Source organism: Dipodomys merriami, unplaced genomic scaffold (assembly GCF_024711535.1).
Source record: "Dipodomys merriami isolate MVZ:Mamm:240054 unplaced genomic scaffold, mDipMer1.0.p SCAF_35, whole genome shotgun sequence".
Lineage (NCBI taxonomy): Eukaryota > Metazoa > Chordata > Mammalia > Rodentia > Heteromyidae > Dipodomys > Dipodomys merriami.
The window spans coordinates 12,920,429-12,938,503 of NW_027205048.1; the positions used below are offsets into that span (position 1 = coordinate 12,920,429).

Consider the following 18,075-nt stretch of genomic DNA (forward strand, 5'->3'; position numbering starts at 1 on the left):
TTCAACAAACATATATAGAGAACTCAGAACTGGCCTCCCAATTCACTGCATCTTAATTCATGGTCTTAATTATTTGGTTCATGACTCAATGAATAGACTACAACTACTAGAAGCTGCAAGACTATAAACTCCTAGGTTCAGCATTTCATTTCAATGATAAGAAATTGCCATCTTATAGGTATAAATGTTAATAACTGTCCCATTATTAATGGTCCACTTCAGCCAGTGGCTCATGCCTGTAATCCTAGCTACTCAGGAGGCTGAGATCTGAGGATTGCAGTTCAAAGCCAGCTCAGGCAGGAAGTCTGTGAGACTCTTAACTCCACCAGAAAACTGGAAGTGGCACTCTGGCTCAAGTAATAGAATGCTTGCCTTGAGCTGAAGAGCTGAGGGACAGCACCCAGGCCCAGAGTTCAAGCCCCAAAACTGATAAAAAATGGTCCACTTCAAAGACTAGCAAAAGTATGCAATCTTCAAATGACTGTAATGTGTTCCATGTATTATGGTTCTTTGTAGTATGATAAAAATAAGCAAGATATAAATTAGCCATCTCAAGGCGAAAAAATTGTCAAAACAAAATGAGTATGAAGTATCACTTTTCAAAAAATGGAATTTTTTAAGCAAAGATTATTTGAAAATAAGAATTCTATTTATTTAAGACAGGTAAATTCCAGAGTGGATGTGTTTATTTTGAGATGCAAATGCATCACCCTTCAACACATAAACAATAGTTATAAATTCTGAAAATAGAGACTTGCAATCTCCTTGATTCATACACTGTAATCCTTCAATTCAGATTCTCAGAATGTGACACATTAAACATGCCAGAAAAAGAATTTGAGGATAAAAACCTGTGACCAAGAAAGGAGAGAATTCCTTACATAGCCAGAGTTTACTGAAATCAAACAGATGACTGCTTTCATTCTATATAAAGCACCAATCCCAGAACAGCAGTACTCAAAATGAACAGACAGGTTCCTTCTACAACTATGCAATGAAACAAACAGTCCTAACACCAAACTGGTATCATACGTGCCAAACACTGCATTTCATTCATTATCTCAGAAAAACGGTACAAAATGAAAATTGGTGACCTAAATTAAATGTTCCAAGTATCCAATTTTCCAAGAACAATTAGAAAAAGAAAATCAAACATTCTAAGCATTATTTTGCATAGTTCTAAGACTATCAAATAAGGTGTTTCTATAAATAATAAAAACTTCACTTCAAACATGTATATAATATACAATACAAACCAAGGAATTGCATTAGAAATCCTTAAACATTTTAAACAGTTAAGCAACACAAGTATATATAAGTTTTTTAAGAGTGAAAATATCACAAACAATATAACTTATGAATGTATCATGTTAACTCTTAGTATACAGTACTAGATTTGTAATAAGCAGGGCAGTAAAATGAACACTGAGGTCACTTTATGTTACGACAATGATCCTTCAAAGGATATTAAATACTTGCTTTTCATAAACGTTTTAGAGGTTTGGCTTTGTAATAAATATGTAATAAATATCTGAGCTGTACTGCACATGTTGAGAGCTTATCTTTCCCCATTGGAAAGTCTTTCTCCAGAGTCACAGTGTTTTAGAGGCAGCCCAGTAGGCAGGAAGTTGGGATTTTGTAGCAAGTCCGTTAACAATGCAATCTTATCATCCACGTGCTCCTGGAGCTTATATATTCGTTGATCAATATAGTCCATAAGCCTCTTCTCCATCAACTCCATATTTTTAGAAAGAATCTTTTCCAAGTAGGAACAAATAGGTTGTTCTTCAATTCTAAAGATAAAATTTAAAATGCATCAATTTCCTAATAGGTAAACAAACGAAGTTATGCAACAAGAGCTATTATACATTTCTGAAATTTGTCTCCACAACCGAACTGGCATGCTTCATTTCTAGATTCTAAAATACATACATCAGGGGAGACCACAGTCCTTTAATTCTCTTTCTAATTTCTTTAATTATCTTTACTTTGCACACTACTGAAGCAGGAATATAAACATGAAGGTGAATCAATGAAGTACAAGCCTTCAGGAAGCATCTATTTTACTTTGAGCTCAAAATAAAAACTGACTTTGCACATGTTTTGAAGTGATCATGTGTATTTTCATAAAAGAAACTGATGAGGGACTGAGAAGGTGGCTCAGTAGTAGAGTGCTTGCCTTGCATACATGAGGCCCTGAGTTTGATTTCTCAGCACCTCATAAGCAGAAAAAGCTGGAAGTGGCACTGTGGCTCAAGTGGAAGAGCATTAGCCTTGAGCTGAAGAGCTGAGGGACAGCGCCCAGGCCCAGAGTTCAGGCCCCACAACTGACAAAAAAAGGAAAGAAACTGATGAAGTGTTTGACTGGCTGTGCCATTTTACATTCCCACAAGCTAACACCCCATTTCTCCATACCTCTGTCAGTATTTGATATTGCTATTGTTTTCTTACATTTTAGCCATTCAAATAAGCAGTGATAAGGTGTGTATGTGTGTGTGTAATTTTTATTTTATTTTTTCCCGGTCATGGGGCTTGAACTCTGGGCCTGGGCGCTGTCCCTCAGCTCTTCAGCCCAAGGCGAGCACAGTGCCACTTGAGCTACAGTTTTCTGGTAGTTAATTGGAAATGAGTGTCATGGACTTTCCTGCCCGGGCTGGCTTTGAATCCCAATACTCAGATCTCAGCCTCCTGGGTAGCCAGGATTACAGGCATGAACCACTGGCACCTGGCTGATAAGGTATATTTTATTGTGCGTTTCCCAAATCATCTTTTCATGTGCTTATCCTCTTTGGTGATATGATTCTCTATTCTGCACATGTTCTACTTAAATAAGATTTCTTTTAATGTTGAACTTTATAAATTCTCTTTCACAGGCAAAAGTTTTAAATGGTGGTAAGGTGTATGCACCATTTTTCATCCTATGGATCCTATCTAAGATAACTTTCTTAGGTCCATAAGACTTTCTCCCTCATGTTAGAAATGTTTCACAGTTTTATAACTTATGTTTTTTTTTCCCTCTGATCCATATTGCGTTCATTTTCATTTAAAGTATGAAGGTGATGGCTCACTTTTTGCCTGTGGGTGTCAAACTGCTGCAGCACACAATACAGAATTGATCCTCCACTCAATTTTTGGTAGCTTTGTCAAGAATTACTTAGTGTAGTGAGTAGGACTATTTCTGAGTTTTCTATTTTATTCACCAATATGAGGCTTGACTACTATAGCTACATGATGTCTTGAAATTTTTTAGAATCATCTCATCAATATTTACAAAAACTCGCAAAACTTTTCAGAACTGCATCACACATGTGTTCCAATTATGGAGAATTGCTGTTTTTACTAAGCTGCGTCTTTAAGTGAACGAACATGGTATCTCCATTATCTCAGATCTTCTTTGACTTTGTTCATCAGTACTTCACAACTTTCAGCTCATTGATCCTCTATGTGTTTTGTTAGATTTATACGTATAACCATCTTATGGACCTATGTTTTACATGTATCCACGAGTGTTTTTATGTATTTCAAGTTATTTGGAGTAAAACTATGGGTAAAAGGGTGGTGGTAGTTTTGTAAAATGAATTGGGGAGTCTAGCCTCCTTCATTTCTTGGAGTGTGTAAAACTGTTTATCAAATGCTTGGCATCATTTTTTTGGTGGGACATTTGGACCAAGATGTTTCTTTTTTATAAGCTCTCTGTGTTAGAACTAGATTTTGTCAGTGCAAATGCTTGAAAACAATCAACTTTAGGAAGGCTTATTTGGCTCATGCCTACAGAGGTGTCCGTCCGTCCATGACCAGCTTGCCCCACGGCTGTGGGTCTGGAGTGAGAGCTCATCATGGCAGCAAGAATGGGCAGCACATCAAAACTGTTCGCCTCAGGGCAACCAGGGAGCACAAGGGAAGACAGAGAGGGGCCAGGGAAAGATGTCCTTCAAAGCCGTGCACGCCTGTGACCTATTCCATCAAAGCAGGCCTCACTTCTACCCACTACAAATAATGCCATCAAATTATGACTTTGCCAGTGCATTGATCCATTGATTAGATCAGAGCAACTGTGATCCAATCACTTTCAAATGTCTGGCTCTATGCTCCAGGCACCATGCCTTAGACACCTGCAGCTTCTCAGGGCACACTTCATAGTCAAACGCTAACATCCTGGAATTAAAATTCAGTCTTTCCAGTGATAATAGGGTTACTCTATTATCTACTTCATGTTGTAACAGTTTGTAGTTTTTAAGGAATTAATCCATTTCCTCTAGGCTGTCAACTTTGTGAACATAAAATTAACTATTTTCTTGTCTCTGGAATGGCCTTAGGATCTATGGTGGTATTCTCCCACATTCCTCAGACTGCTGTTGGCATCTTCACTCTGATTTGCCAGTCTTTTTAGGAGCTCAAAATTTTATTTGTAAAGAATAAGCTTCATTCTCCAATAATTTTCCTGTTTGCATTTAAACTGATTTCTATTTATTATTTCTTTTTGTTTGCTTTGGGATTATTTTCCCTGGTTTTTAAATAACACATTTAACTTTTGTTTTGTTTTGTTTTTTGGGTCCGGTCGTGGGGCCTGAACTCTGGGCCTGGGTGCTGTCCCTTAGCTCTTCAGCTCAAGGCTAGCGCTCTACCACTTGAGCCACAGCGCCACTTCCGGCTTTTTTCTTTTTTGCTTTGTGGTGCTGAGGAATCGAACCCAAGGCCTCATGCATGCAAGGCAAGCGCTCTACCAGTGAGCCACCTTCCCAGCCCTTTGTTTTGTTTTTTTTGAGAAAGGGTCTTATCATTTAGTCCAGGCTGACCCTAAAATTGCCTTGAACTCACAATTTTCCTGCCTCAGCCTTCCAGGTGCTGGTATTACACAGGTGTGTGTAATACCTGGCTTTAATGTCAATTTCTTTGGTGGTTGTAGGATTACTCTGATGATTGATTTCTTTTTCTTTTCCTTTTTTTTTTTTTGGTTAGTTAGAGGCTTGAACTCAGGGCCTGAGCACTGTTGCACTGTCCCTGAGCTCTTTTTGCTCAGGGCTAGCACTCTACCACTACTGAGTCACAGAGCCATTTCTAGTTTTCTGGTGGCCTACTGGAGAAAAGAACCTCATGGACTTTCTTACCTAGGCTAGCCTTGAAGTGTGATCCCCAGATCTCAGCTTCCTGAGATTATAGGCATGAGCCACCAGCGCCAGCTTATGAATTTCATTTCTATTGGTAGTTATGGTTTTATGCTAATGCTCTTCGAATTCCCCTTATTACTGTAAGCAAACAGTACTATACACATCCTTATCAGTAGTTCTTTAAATGAATCCCACAAATATTTTGTTGTATTCTTACTCATTTTGATATAACTTCTGGTGAGACTTCTTGACACAGATTTAAGTTTGTTGTTTAATCTTCAAGTGTTTGGTAAAATATTTTATTGAATGCTACTATTGTGTTATGATTTCTTGTTTCTCTGTGTGTAGAAAAAATACTCACTTCAATCTTAAATTTTGTTAGGTTTGCTTTAGTATTCAAGATGTGATCTATCTGTGAATCTTTCACAGACACACACAAAAAATGTACATCTGCTATTGTTGCAGAATCTTCTATAAATGTCAATTCAATCCTGTTATTGGCTGATGGTACTTAGACCTAAACTAATGTGACTACCTAATTTTCCGATAAAAAGTCTAAACTAAGAGATTATTCAATCTATTATCTATCAATATATTATTGTACTATTTAGTATGGCAAAAAGATTAAGCCAAATGATGTCCAGAGTCCTGAATTTTTCTACAACAATATTTTGACACATTATTATCTGTGAAAAAGGACTAGAAATATTCTTAGTATTAGCAAATTCATAATTAAATACATGCGGCAAAGATGAGCTTATGTACTATAAATAATAACCACTCTACTAGTTTTTGATTACTCCAGAAATAACCTAAATCAAACCTCATTTGCAAAGAAAATCTGTTGCAAATTATACTTACTATAATCAGAATTAGTACAAACAAAAAAAACCCTCTGTACATAACCTTTACAATAAAATAAATTAAAAGAAGTAAAAACAAGGCAAACATTATGATTCCTATGGTTCTTCTTCTATTATGCAAGTTTCTACCTCAACCCTTAGCTGAAGCTTGTACCCCTCCCCCAATAGACATCTGATAAAGCATGCAACACCTCCTGTCAGAGCAGTCGGTTCTACTCTATAGAGTAGACAGATCCTTAGTTAATGCTGAGACAAATCTGTTTCCTTTCAACTGCTTTCCTACCAAATCTAAGCTCCATTTGTCTTGAAATAAAATACTTACGCAACACCAACAATGCCTTCATGGGGCTTGGCGGTGTGTTCCTGCCTTTTGGTGTTCTGTCCCATGCGGAGATGGTTGACTTGACTGCATATATTCTGGAGAAAAGGTAGCAACTCAGAGTTGGGGACATTTGAGTTGTCATTTGCTTTCTTTGGTAAGAAAGACATTGCATTTTTAAGCTCCTTTTCAAAAAGGGAATGATGTTGTGGCACAATTTTACACTGGTTTTTGGTGTTTTCTTCAACAGGTGGGTGTGTACTTTTATCAATGAAAGCCTTTAAGTTCTCAGTCATGTTTGCAGATGTCAATCCAGTTCTAAAAGGAAACGGTGTAGAGGATGACTTATTGGAGGCTCCTACAGTAGATGATGATTGTAGGGCAATCGCATGCTTGTATCCAGCAGTTCCCAAAACAGACTGAAGCTGCTCTGCAAGGGGAATACACTTCTAAACAAGATAGAAAAGTAAATGGTAAGAATAACAGCTCATATTTCGAGTACTTAGAAGGGGTGTGGCACTGCACATTGCTTCACTGAATTCTCAAAACATCGTCATGAAGAAGACAGTACTATTACACAGTATTAAGCAGAGCGGACCAAGGTGAAAGGTACCTGGCCAACGCAACCAGCTAAGAAGTGTCAGGAACAGGACATAAACCCAAACATAAACCCAAACTCTCTGGTCATCATTTCACTGCAGTTCTTCCTCAGAAAATATATTAAAATAAACACTAGCATGCATAATAAAATGTATTGGCATATTTTAATATTTTCACTACAAAGGCTGCCTTACTTTATGGCAATAAAATTAAAGACTATTCTCAATTTAGTAACAGTAGCCGATCATTTTCTTAGCATTCAATGTCATTTCCAATGTTCAATGTATGGGAAGATACTTGTTATCTGATTCTTTTTTTCCCTTATGTGCCAGTACTAGGGCTTCATGATCTTCCTTAACTTTTCACTCAACGTTAGCATTCTACCACTTGAGCCACACCTTCACTTGTTGTTGGTTTTTTTTTTTGCTTTTTGCTGGTTTATTGGAGATAAAGTATTCTTGGATTTGTCTGCCCAGGCTGGCTCTGAACTGTGATCCTCAGATCTTAGCCTCCTGAGTAGCTAGGATTACAGCTGTGAATCACTGGCACTCAGCCTGATCATATATTAATGATAAATTTTTTAAAGAAGCTAAATTACACTATTTAAAGCTGGATGTTCTATAAGTACATCTGTGACACTTTCACTAAGATGAGGGTAACATGTGGCTGATGGCTTTAAGAGTATCCAGAATAATAAACTGTACTCTGGGTATACACCTTAACTGCTTATGCACTAAAGAAAAATGACCTCCAGTCTAACTGTTGAAGGACCTGGCTTTAGCTTCAAAACCTACAGACTTTTATCAGAGGCTATCATTCCATGTCTGCTGTTCAACCGCTTGAGAGGTAACTGGAAAAGTCTTTAGCAAGATCAGCTGGAGAAACTGTTTATATATCCATCTAGACATTCTGAAACTCATCACTAAACCAAGCCAGATCAACATTCACTTATTCAACAAACATTTACCAGAAATCTCTGTGCTAGGCTCCATTTCAGACTATGAATATAGCAATGAACAAATCAAATTTAAAAACTTAACCTCTTGAAGTTTACATACTAGGGGAGCAGGGAGAAACTATGGAGGAAGAGGAAGGAAGGGAGGGAAGAAGTATGGATCATGGGATGGAGATGGTGATAAATGAATCCCAGGAAAGAGAAATTTTGTGGGGAAAGGGATCCTTTTAGTTCTGATTCAGTTGAATGCTGGTGGCTCATGCCTACAATCATAACTACTCAAGAGGCTGAAATCTGAGGATCACAGTTTGAAGCCAGCCAGGGAAGGAAAGCCTGTGAGACTCTTTACTACCAAAAGAGATGTGGTTCAATGGTAGAATGCTAGCCTTGAACAAAATGCTCAGATAGAGCCAAGGCCCTGAGGTCAAGTCCTAGGACCAGCACCAAAAACAAAAAAACAAAAAAGCAAAAGCAAAAACTCCCATTCAACTTCTTTTATAGAACTGCATTTTGGAAAAAAAAAGTCTTTACAAAGAAATGATAAACTTGTCAACTTATCTTATTCTATCCAGTGCAAGTTTTGAGTAACCTTAAAAATATTCCCGGAATATGAATTAATATGAATTATATATAATTATATTTGACACCTCACCTTTGACTTAAAAAAGCATTACAGTCATAATGGAAAAAATCTAATTTCTCTATAATCCCTCAAAAAATTGTATAGTAGGGGCTGGGAAGGTGGCTCTGTGGTAGAGTGCTGTCTTACATGCATGAGGCCCTGGGTTCGATTCCTCAGCACCACATAAACAGAAAAGGCTGGAGGTGGCGCTGTGGCTCAAGTGGTAGAGTGCTAGCCTTGAGCTGAAGAGCTCAAGGACACCTCCCAGGCCTAGAATTTAAGCTCCTTGACAAAATAACAATAATAATAATATATATTATATAGTAGAAACCTGATAAATGTATGCTAACAATAATGACACTGTGGAGTGAATGCCATATGGTGGTATTAAGTTGGCAGAAAATTGAAATAGAAAAATATTCATGTTAAGGTATTTCTATGGAAAGTATTCTTTCCTGACAGATATATAACATTTTAATTATTTATAAGAAATTCACTGGATCTGGGAAGGTGGCTCAGTGGTAGCGTGCTTGCCTTGCATGCATGAGGCCCTGGGTTTGATTCCTCAGCACCACATAAGCAGAAAAAGCTGGAAGTGGTGCTGTGGCTCAAGTGGTAGAGCACTAGCCTTGAGCTGAAGAGCTGAGGGACAGTGCCCAGGCCCAGAGTTCAAGCCCAAGACTGACAGAAAAAAAAAAAAATCACCAAAAACAAAACAAACAAGAACATAAAATGCAGTCATGGAAAATGTATAGAGTGCTTCAGAAAATAAGACATGACACGCTCAGTTCTGAGTTGCCGAAGCCCCGGCTGCAGTGTGCACCGTGGGAAGCTGAGCGCCGGCTGCAGGAGAGAGGCCCTGTGCTGCTACATCCACACAGCAAGCCAGGATACACGCCTGGCCACTCTGGGGAGCAGAGTTCCAATGGGAAAAACACTTGTATTATCATTTACATAATAACACAATAAAATTGTAACACAATTCAAAAGTTTACCATCAAATTTCAGTCCCTTCCAAAGTCAAGGTGTTAAGAGACAGAAGTCTGTGAACTAGTTATATTTAATTAATTTATCTCCTCTAATTGTTTCCAAAGCCCTTCACTAGTTTTTCCTTTTTGAAATCTTCTACTAACAGCTATTTTCAAACTATAATTTGCATGAGACTCACCAAGGCATGACTATTTAAAACTATCAAATTCCTGAAAGCTAGCTTCTGAACAGCGCCAAGAGAAGCGGCGAGGGATGAAGCCCATCTACAGCTGGCTCATGTGGTTGAAAAGTCACGGATGGAATGTAGCTGAGCACAAGGACCAAGGGAGAAATGACTGAGGTATCCAGGTGAAACAGCAGCAGGAAAGAGACTCTTCTGCCTTCTGGCTTCTCTCTACTCTGGCTACTCCAGTACTAGTGCTAACACCTGTAAACCCTATTGTGCTTTTAAGTTCTCAATTTGAATGATTTATGCTATATTTCCACATTAATCCCATGATCTGTATATTTAAAATTCACAAGATGCATTTTAACATGAAAATTCATATTAAAAATAAATTGAACCTTCCCAAACAGACAGAACTAAAAAGTGACAGGACAGGAACTTCAGAATCCTTTTTGTCATCAAAGCCCTTCTCTTGCTACTTAATCATACATTGTCTTTGGCTTTTCTGGATCCCTACTCCTCTCCCCACATTCTACCAAACATAGCTACTTTCCAAAGGTCTTTCTTCTTAGTTTCTCTCTCTCCTTCTGAAACATTTCCACTGTGAGCCCATCTCTCATACCTGGCAGCCACTTCCAGAGTTTCACTCTACCTCCCCAATCCTATGCTCCCAGATGCAGTTAACTTCCTTCCAAGTAATGTTCTAGTCACAGTTCAAACTCAACATTCCCAAATTAAATTCCTTTTGTTTCCCCCAAGTGATTCTGCCCCCAAACTTAAATTTCACTGTGACTCTCTTTTTCTCCCACAATACGTTTTTTTTTTAATTTTATTGTGAAAATACCGTACAGAGGGGTTACAATTACATGGGCAAGGTAATAAGTACATTTCTTATTAAGCATTGTTGCCTCTTCCTTTGTTTCCCCTTCCCATCCCTTCCCATCTCCCCCAACAATACCAGTTTTAAGTTAGCTGTCCAGTCCCCACAGCTCCACTGATAACAGCATCTCACAACCCAGCATCGAGCTGCTGCGTCTAATCTTAGACCCCATCAACTCTCATCTGAGCCAGGAACAGCCAGGGAGCCTGTGTGTCTCCTTGCTGCGGTCTCACTTACCTTAGGTCACCCTAAAATGTCATAAAACAGGCCAACAACATTTACAGATTTAAAATAGCGTCCAAAGTTCTCCATGATCTCAGAGAATCTATTTTAAACTTTGCTAATCTATCTATCTGCTCAAGGGAAAAAAAAAAAAAAAAGAACTCCTAGTCAATTCCTAGCTATATTATTTCTTCTAGTACAGAAGATTCCATCCATGACGTATCTCTAGAACAGTCACCCTTCCTGTGAATTTGCCCAACCCCATCTTTCTTCTTTAATGGCTTGGATAAAATGTCACTTATAAAATGCCTTTTTAAATCTACCCATCATTCCCAACTTATGTGATTTAAACTGTTTAATGCAGTATAGACAGGCTATAGACTGGCTGACCATCTCTGAGCCTTCAAACCAGTGCCCTGCTCACCGAGAAGGTGGTTAAAACTTGTGGACTTGTGGAATGAGTAAGTTAATAAACTCATTAAAAAAAAAGTGAGGAGCCGGGCGCTGGTGGCTCACGCCTGTAATCCTAGCTACTCAGGAGGCTGAGATCTGAGGATCACGGTTCAAAGCCAGCCCGGGCAGGAGAGACCGTGAGACTCCTATCTCCAATAAACCACCAGAAAACCGGAAGTGGCGCTGTAGCTCAAGTAGTAGAGTGCTCGCCTTGAGCTGAAGAGCTGAGGGACAGCGCTCAGGCCCAGAGTTCAAGTCCCATGACCGACAAAAAAAAAAAAAAAAAAAAAGTGAGGATCCAAGCTGGGCGCTGGTGGCTCATACCTGAAATCCTAGCTACTCAGAAGGTTGAGATCTGAGGATCACGGTTCAAAGCCAGCCTGGGCAGGAAACTCCGTGCAACTCTTATCTCCAATAAACCACCAGAAAACCAGAAGTGGCGCTGTAGCTCAAGTGGTAGAGTGCTAGCTTAAGTGGTAGAGTGCTAGTCTTAAGCTAAAGCTGAGGGACAGCGAGCGCTCAGGCCCAGAGTTCAAGCCCCACTACCGACCAAAAAGAAAAATTGAGGATCTGCAGTCAAAAAGCATTCTGTTGGTGGGGAAGTCTGCAAAATGTGATTTTTGCAAAACTGAAATAAGATAATCACAGAAATTTTGTAAAATACACTGCTAAATACGAAAGAACATTTATTAAAACTTCAGTGCTATCTGGAAATGAATTCATTTCTGCTTACCTGCTGCTGAAACCTAACCATATTCATCAGTTGCTGAGCTCCAGGTGATAACTTTGATCCCATGGACTCCATTATGGTTTGGATATTGTCGAGGTCTATCCTTGATCCTAAAGTGGGAGTGCTTCGTGATGAATTTGATGATACTGGTCTCAATTGTACCACAACTTTACTGAGGAACACACACTGCTTTTCACCAAAGGACAGTAACTATTACAAAACAAGAAAGTTCCAGGAAACAATACTAAAATCAGTTATCACTTAAGATCACATTTTGGCATTACCAAAGCAAGAGTATTCAAGAATCTAAAAATTAAAGCCGAGCGTCAGTGGCTCACACCTGTAATCCTAGCTACTCAGGAGGCTGAGATCTCAGGATCTCGGTTCAAAGCCAGCCCAGGTAGGAAAGTCCGTGAGACTCTTATCTCAAATAAACAACTAGAAAACTGAAAGTGGTGCTGTGGCTCAAGTGGTAGAGCGCTTGCCTTGAGCTAAAGAGCGCAGGGACAGTGCCCAAGCCCAGAGTTCAAGCCCCACAACCGACCAAAAAAAAAAAAATCTAAAAATTAAACTTCAAGAACTGGAGGTATGGCTCAAGTGATAAGAGCACCAGCTTTGAGCAAAAAAGCCAAGCAACAGGGCAAGGCTGTGAGTTCAAGCCCAAGTACTGGCACAAAAAAAAAAAAAATTAAATGAAAGACTTAAAATAAAAATTAACATCAAATGTATTTTAAGGTTTTCTTAAGAGTTGGAAAAAATTCCAATGCATCATGAGGCTTAAACCAACAAAATAAATAGCTTTCAAACTATAAGCCAGGTGCCAGTGTTTCATGCTTGTAATCTTAGCTACTCAGGAGGCTGAGATCTGAGGAGCATGATTCAAAGCCAGCCCGAGCAGTTAAGTCCCTGTGAGACTTATCTCCAATTAACCACTCAAAAACCAAAAATGGTGCTATGGCCCAAGTGGTATAGCGCTAACCTTGAGCCCAAAGAGGCTCAGGAACAGTGCCCAGGCACTGAGTTCAAGCCCCACAACCGACAAAACAACAACAAAAAATATTACATAAAACTAAATAGGGAATTAAAGTTTTACTCATATAATTTAAGATGAGCCATATCTGTAGACTTTAACATACTCCAATCTTTTATAACATAATTGAAAATAATAATGCTGTCCACATGCCCATACTACATTTACTGAAACCCTAAACATAATCCAGTCTTTCGGATTTTGTATGGGACTGTCAGATAAACTAATTTAGCTGGCTGATTTACATACAAAGAAGGTAAATTTAGGGGTAACTTTCTAACTTGTTAAAGGAAACTCAGTGAATAAAAGTCGTTTGGGGGCTGGGATGTAGCTCAGTGGCAAAGCGCTTGCCTAGCAAGTGCAACGTCCTGGGTTCGATCCCCAGTACCAAAAAAGACAAAAAAAAAAAAAAAATACAGTTAAAAAAAAAAAAGTCGTTTGGAACAAGGCTCTTCTGTCTTCTATGACAGTAGTTTTTGTTTCTTTGATATTACTATTTTGTGTGTGTGTGTTACAGGGTGAGGCTGGAACACAGGATATCAAGTGTACAGGTCGGTGTTCTACCTCTAAGCTATTTCCCTAGCTCTCTAATGGTCATAGTTTACACATCTACTAAGCATTTCTGAACTAAAACTGGGAACCAGTTTAACTGTACTGTCAAACCAACAGAAAAGAATGTATTGAACAAAAACAATTTAAAATTTAAATGAATTTAAAAATTTGGTTAATGACTTACCTTTATTTTACAAGAATGTGTGGAAGATTCCAATTTTAAATACTTTTTGTACAAAATAATCTTTTCATGTTCACTAAAAACAAAAAAGAATTTCTCTTTACTTTCAACCACTGTCACTTTTAGTATTTACATTTAAAAATAAGTTTTTCCAGGACAATACTTTAATCCTGAAATTCCTCTTTCCTAGTCAAGCAGGGAGTATTGGGGTCCTTACTCCATCTACTTACATATTACTACATACACTTATTAGCCACATTGGGTTGAATGAGAAAGCATACGTAGTGATGTTGCACAAAGTCTATTTTAAAGCTCAATAGGCATGGTTATTATTTCCAACATACAAGGACATAAAAGTGTATATTTTAAGTTATACTAAGGAAAGACTGAGGAGGAATCTTTCAATGATGCCACTAATAGCAAATAATAAGCTTTATAACAGGCTAACAAGTAGGTTTACACAGGTAAGTCTTAGATTCCTACACCATTTATAATGTTTCCTAAAAGTTGTTCAATATTTCAGACTAATGTTCAGAAGACAGACCACTATAAGTTAAAGAAGACAAGAAACACTTTTCCCCAGCTTCCTTCCAATTAAAGTCCTCCCAACGATTACCAATTCACTTCCAACATCCTTTAAAAACAAACAAAAAAAAACAATAACGAAAAACAAGGCTGATCTAGACTGTCTGTAAGAGGCCTAAGGGTCTACATTTTATGCTTATTGGCATGTGTTTAATTTTCTGCCCCTGATGTCTGTCACCGATGTCAGATACTCATGTATTGCAAGGCTGAAGAAAATTAAAAGCTGAGAACATTTTGGCTTGGATAAGTCACAAACCTGTTATCCAGGACAGTGCAGATATTCTTGCCCCTACTGGTTCCACAGTACTCTTCTCCTAAGTATACTTCCATATTCCTTGCTGAACTTAGAATGCCAACAGAAAGGACTTCTTCACCTCCATGAGGGTCACAATTCAGGTAAAGGAAGCAGGGGTGTTCACTTTGGGGGCTGCTGCTCTTCAAACTCACCAGATCCTGGCTGAGAAGGAAAATGATTAGGAAACATTACACATTTCTTTTTCTTTTCTGAGCAGTATTCATAACCCACTCTGTAAATGAGAGGTAAAACAGACAAGGCACATAACACCGCACTCTTTAAAAAAAAGAAAAAGAAAATAGGTTTTATTATTACAAAAGCAATCTTCCAATTTGGTCATTTGTATAGTTTTTTCCACTTAACCACCACTAGCCGTAAGGTTCAAGCACCTTCCTAATCGTTACACACAGATGCTCAACAGAGAACTCAGAAAAAAGGCTCCAGATATTAATGCAGTCCTTCTGTTTTCCTGGATATGGACATTCCACTAACACCTGCGATTTAATAGTTAACTAAATACATTTACTGGACAGTTACTGTGTGCACACGCCGTTTTCTAAGTAAAATCGACGTGGTCCTCCGTGGCTGGGCTTTATTTGCAGAGGAGAGGGTTGGTTCATTCTGGTGAAGTAGCCCAGGCAAATGCTGACCGACACAGCGGATCCTTAGAACCCGGCTTCCCGGCTGCGGTCGCCTGCAGCCTACCCCACCTCCCTCCCGCCGCCGGTCCGGCTGGGCCCCGGGCCGTGCGGCCCCCGGGCCTCTCCCCACTTGGTGGCCCCGGCTCCGCTCGCGGCCCCGATCGCCCCCCCCCCCCCGCCTTCACGGGTCCCCAGACGCGTGGCTGTCACCGATCAAGGGCCGCAACCCCCGTCCCCGCGGGCCCCGCGCACCCCGGAGCAGGCGGCGCCAGCAGCTCCTCCCAGTCCAGGTCCGAGGCGCCGACACCAGCCCGGGTGAGAAGGCTCGGCGCCGGCGCCCCGCTTTCTGCATCCCAGGAGGAGGTCAGCGTCGGGCCGCCGAGCAGCGCCGCGTCCTCGGTGCCGGTCTCCATCGCGCCTCCAGCCCAGGCCAATCGCGGAACCTCTCTTCCTGGGCCTGAGTTTCGGTCCGTGCAGAGTGGACGTGAGGACGCACAACGACTTCCGGCTGCTTCCAGTTTCAACTCCAGAGCGGAGACCCGGCGGGCGGATACGCGCATGCGCCGCCGCCGGATTCAGCGTCTGGGTTCAAAGTCTGCTGAGGAAGGGGCTCGGGGCGGACGCGCGCGGGAACGGCCGTTCACCTGCTTCGGAGCCGGGCGCAGGCGCGGTGCGTCGCGCGCGCGCCGGGGACGGTTTCTGGCCGTTGGCGCTGGCGGAGGCGCTGATGAGGCGGACGACGGGTGCTGAGTACACGGGGCGGGGTGGGCACCGGGGGGCGCCGGGGTGGCCGGGTAGGGACGACGGTCTCCTTGTCCACGCGACTGCGGGACTCACTCCTGACCTGGTGACCCGGAAGTGGGCGCTAAATCCTTCCAGCTTCCGGTGTGTGGTGTGTGAGCGGCGGTCGCGAGGCTGACGGTGGCGGCCGTGGGCTCGGGCTGTGGTTTTGCTGCCCGTCCTCCCTCCGCCCTCGGTGCCGAGGTGGAGGCGGAGCTGGCCCGCGGCCGCGGGACCCCGGGGCCATCTCGCTCCCTGGGGGACTGGCCCGGGGCTGCGGCCCGACCGAGACCTCGGTGCCTGGGGAGGGAACCTGCGCAGCCGGGGTCGGGTGGGCACCGCCGGCGACTGCGCCTGCGCCTGCGCCGGGACTTCTGCGCTCCGGCGCCAGCCGAGAATGGGAGAAAAGCCGCCTCGGGTGTGGTTTGAAATAGATTCTAAACAGACCTGAAGACGACCTTGGAGCCTTGGATTAGGGAAACCGTGGGAGCCGTGGAACTTGCAGCTAGCTTTCTAGATACGGTCCAGAATCGAAAGCTGAGTCGGGGCCACACAGCCCCACCTCTGCACCTCTGTGCCTAGTGTCAACGTCTTTTAAAAAGGAAAAGGACATTTATAGAAAAATGAAATGTCGGTTTTGCAGTTTTATAATCTCTAGATAATGACTTTTGCTCGCCTATAGTCTGGTTTTGTCTTGGAACTTTATTGTGTCCATCACCTAGTACCAATTCCTATTGAATGCTCTATTCACTTAATGTTTTCATTCAAGTTTATCTTCCATCTAAAAAGAAGCTAACAGAATAACTTTCTGCCTTGTGTTTACCTTGTTGAAAGGGGGGAAAATGATACATATTTTCTTATATAGGTAATCAGAATGTATGATAGGGGAATTTACCAAGATTGGAAGATAGACTATCATCCTAGCTATTTAGAAGGCTAAGATTAAGAGGATCTCATTTCTAGACCAGACCAGGTGTACATTGAGACCCTCTTCTCAATATTTGGGCAAACATATTGAGTGCATGCCTGTCATCATAGTTACATAGGAGGCTTAAGTCAGGCGGATTACAGGATTGGCCAGCCCTTAGTCTCAACGGAAGAATCTAGGCATTGTGGAGCTTGCCTGTCATCAAGCTATGAGCTATGAAAGGAATCATAAAGTGATGATACTGTGACCCATGCACAAGGGGCAGGAAGAAAAACCCTATCTAAAAAATAACCAAGAATTCCAGCCTTCAGTAAAAGGGCTGGAGCTGGGTACCAGGGGTTCCCACCAGTAATGCTAGCTACTCTGGAGGTTGAGAGCTGAGGATCATATTTCAAAGTTAGCTGAGACTCTTTATCTCCACAGTAAGCTGAAAGGCCAGAAGTGGAGCTGTTATTCAAGATGTAGATAGCCTGCTTTGAGCAAAAAAAGCTCAGGTACAATGCCCAACTCCCCCTTCACCTCCTCAAAAATGGGCTGGAAACATGGCTAATGGTAGAACACCTGGCTAGTAAGCATGACCCGACTTCAAACCTTTCATTACCAAAAACAAGAAGGAAGCAACCAAAGGTCTAATATAGAACCTAGAAATATTGGTGTTGGGGCTGGGAATGTGATTTAGTGGTAGAGTGCTTGCCTAGCATGCATGAGGCCCTGGGTTCAGTTCCTCAATACCACATTAAAAAAAATTATATTTTTTTAAAAAAGAAAGTTTGGTTGTAAAATTGTGCTAAGTTATTTCAGTTCTGTATTTCCTCCTTTCTGTGGGTAACTTTCACCTAGGGCCTTGCATCTGCTAGGCAAACACTACCACTTGAGCCAATGCCTCAGACCTTTGTTCTCTTAGTTTTTGGAGATAGTATCTCACTTTTCCCAAACTGGCCTCAAACTCATGATGTCCCAAGTGATTGTCTGTGGGCATGTGTCACCACACTACCTTTTTTCTTGAATTTTTTTTTTTTAATCTTCACTTGGTTGAATCCACAAATGCATATCCATCGATAGCAATGGAGGACAACAGTATGTAATACTGTCAATATACCACATCTCATTTGTTCTTTCCAACTTGATCTATAGATTCAGTATAATCACAAGTCCCATCAAGTTTTTCTGTGAAT

General features: G+C 41.0%; 1 protein-coding gene across 2 annotated transcripts; it reads right to left on the reverse strand.

Moving 5' to 3' along the window:
• Positions 1–666: 666 nt before the first annotated feature.
• Positions 667–16,253, reverse strand: CUNH10orf88 (chromosome unknown C10orf88 homolog). Of its 2 annotated transcripts, none has more exons than XM_069988229.1 (6): positions 15,445–16,253; positions 14,513–14,713; positions 13,675–13,747; positions 11,912–12,118; positions 6,294–6,739; positions 667–1,793 (listed from the first exon to the last, which is right to left on the reverse strand). In XM_069988229.1, exons 1-6 carry the CDS (start codon positions 15,750–15,752, stop codon positions 1,559–1,561), a joined length of 1,470 nt encoding a protein of 489 aa, XP_069844330.1. In that variant the 5' UTR covers positions 15,753–16,253; the 3' UTR covers positions 667–1,558. The 2 variants fall into 2 exon arrangements, with proteins under 2 accessions (XP_069844330.1, XP_069844331.1); XM_069988230.1 differs by lacking the exon at positions 15,445–16,253 and adding an exon at positions 15,089–15,290.
• Between the last annotated feature and the right edge of the window lie 1,822 nt (positions 16,254–18,075).

Coding starts and splice junctions, on each gene's coding strand:
- CUNH10orf88 (XM_069988229.1), bottom strand. CDS start 15,752: ATGCGCGTATCCGCCCGCCGGGTCTCCGCTCTGGAGTTGAAACTGGAA. Junction 12,119..13,674: donor CACATTCTTGTAAAATAAAG/GTAAGTCATTAA, acceptor GTTTTGTAATAG/TTACTGTCCTTTGGTGAAAA. Junction 6,740..11,911: donor TGGTTAGGTTTCAGCAGCAG/GTAAGCAGAAAT, acceptor TATCTTGTTTAG/AAGTGTATTCCCCTTGCAGA.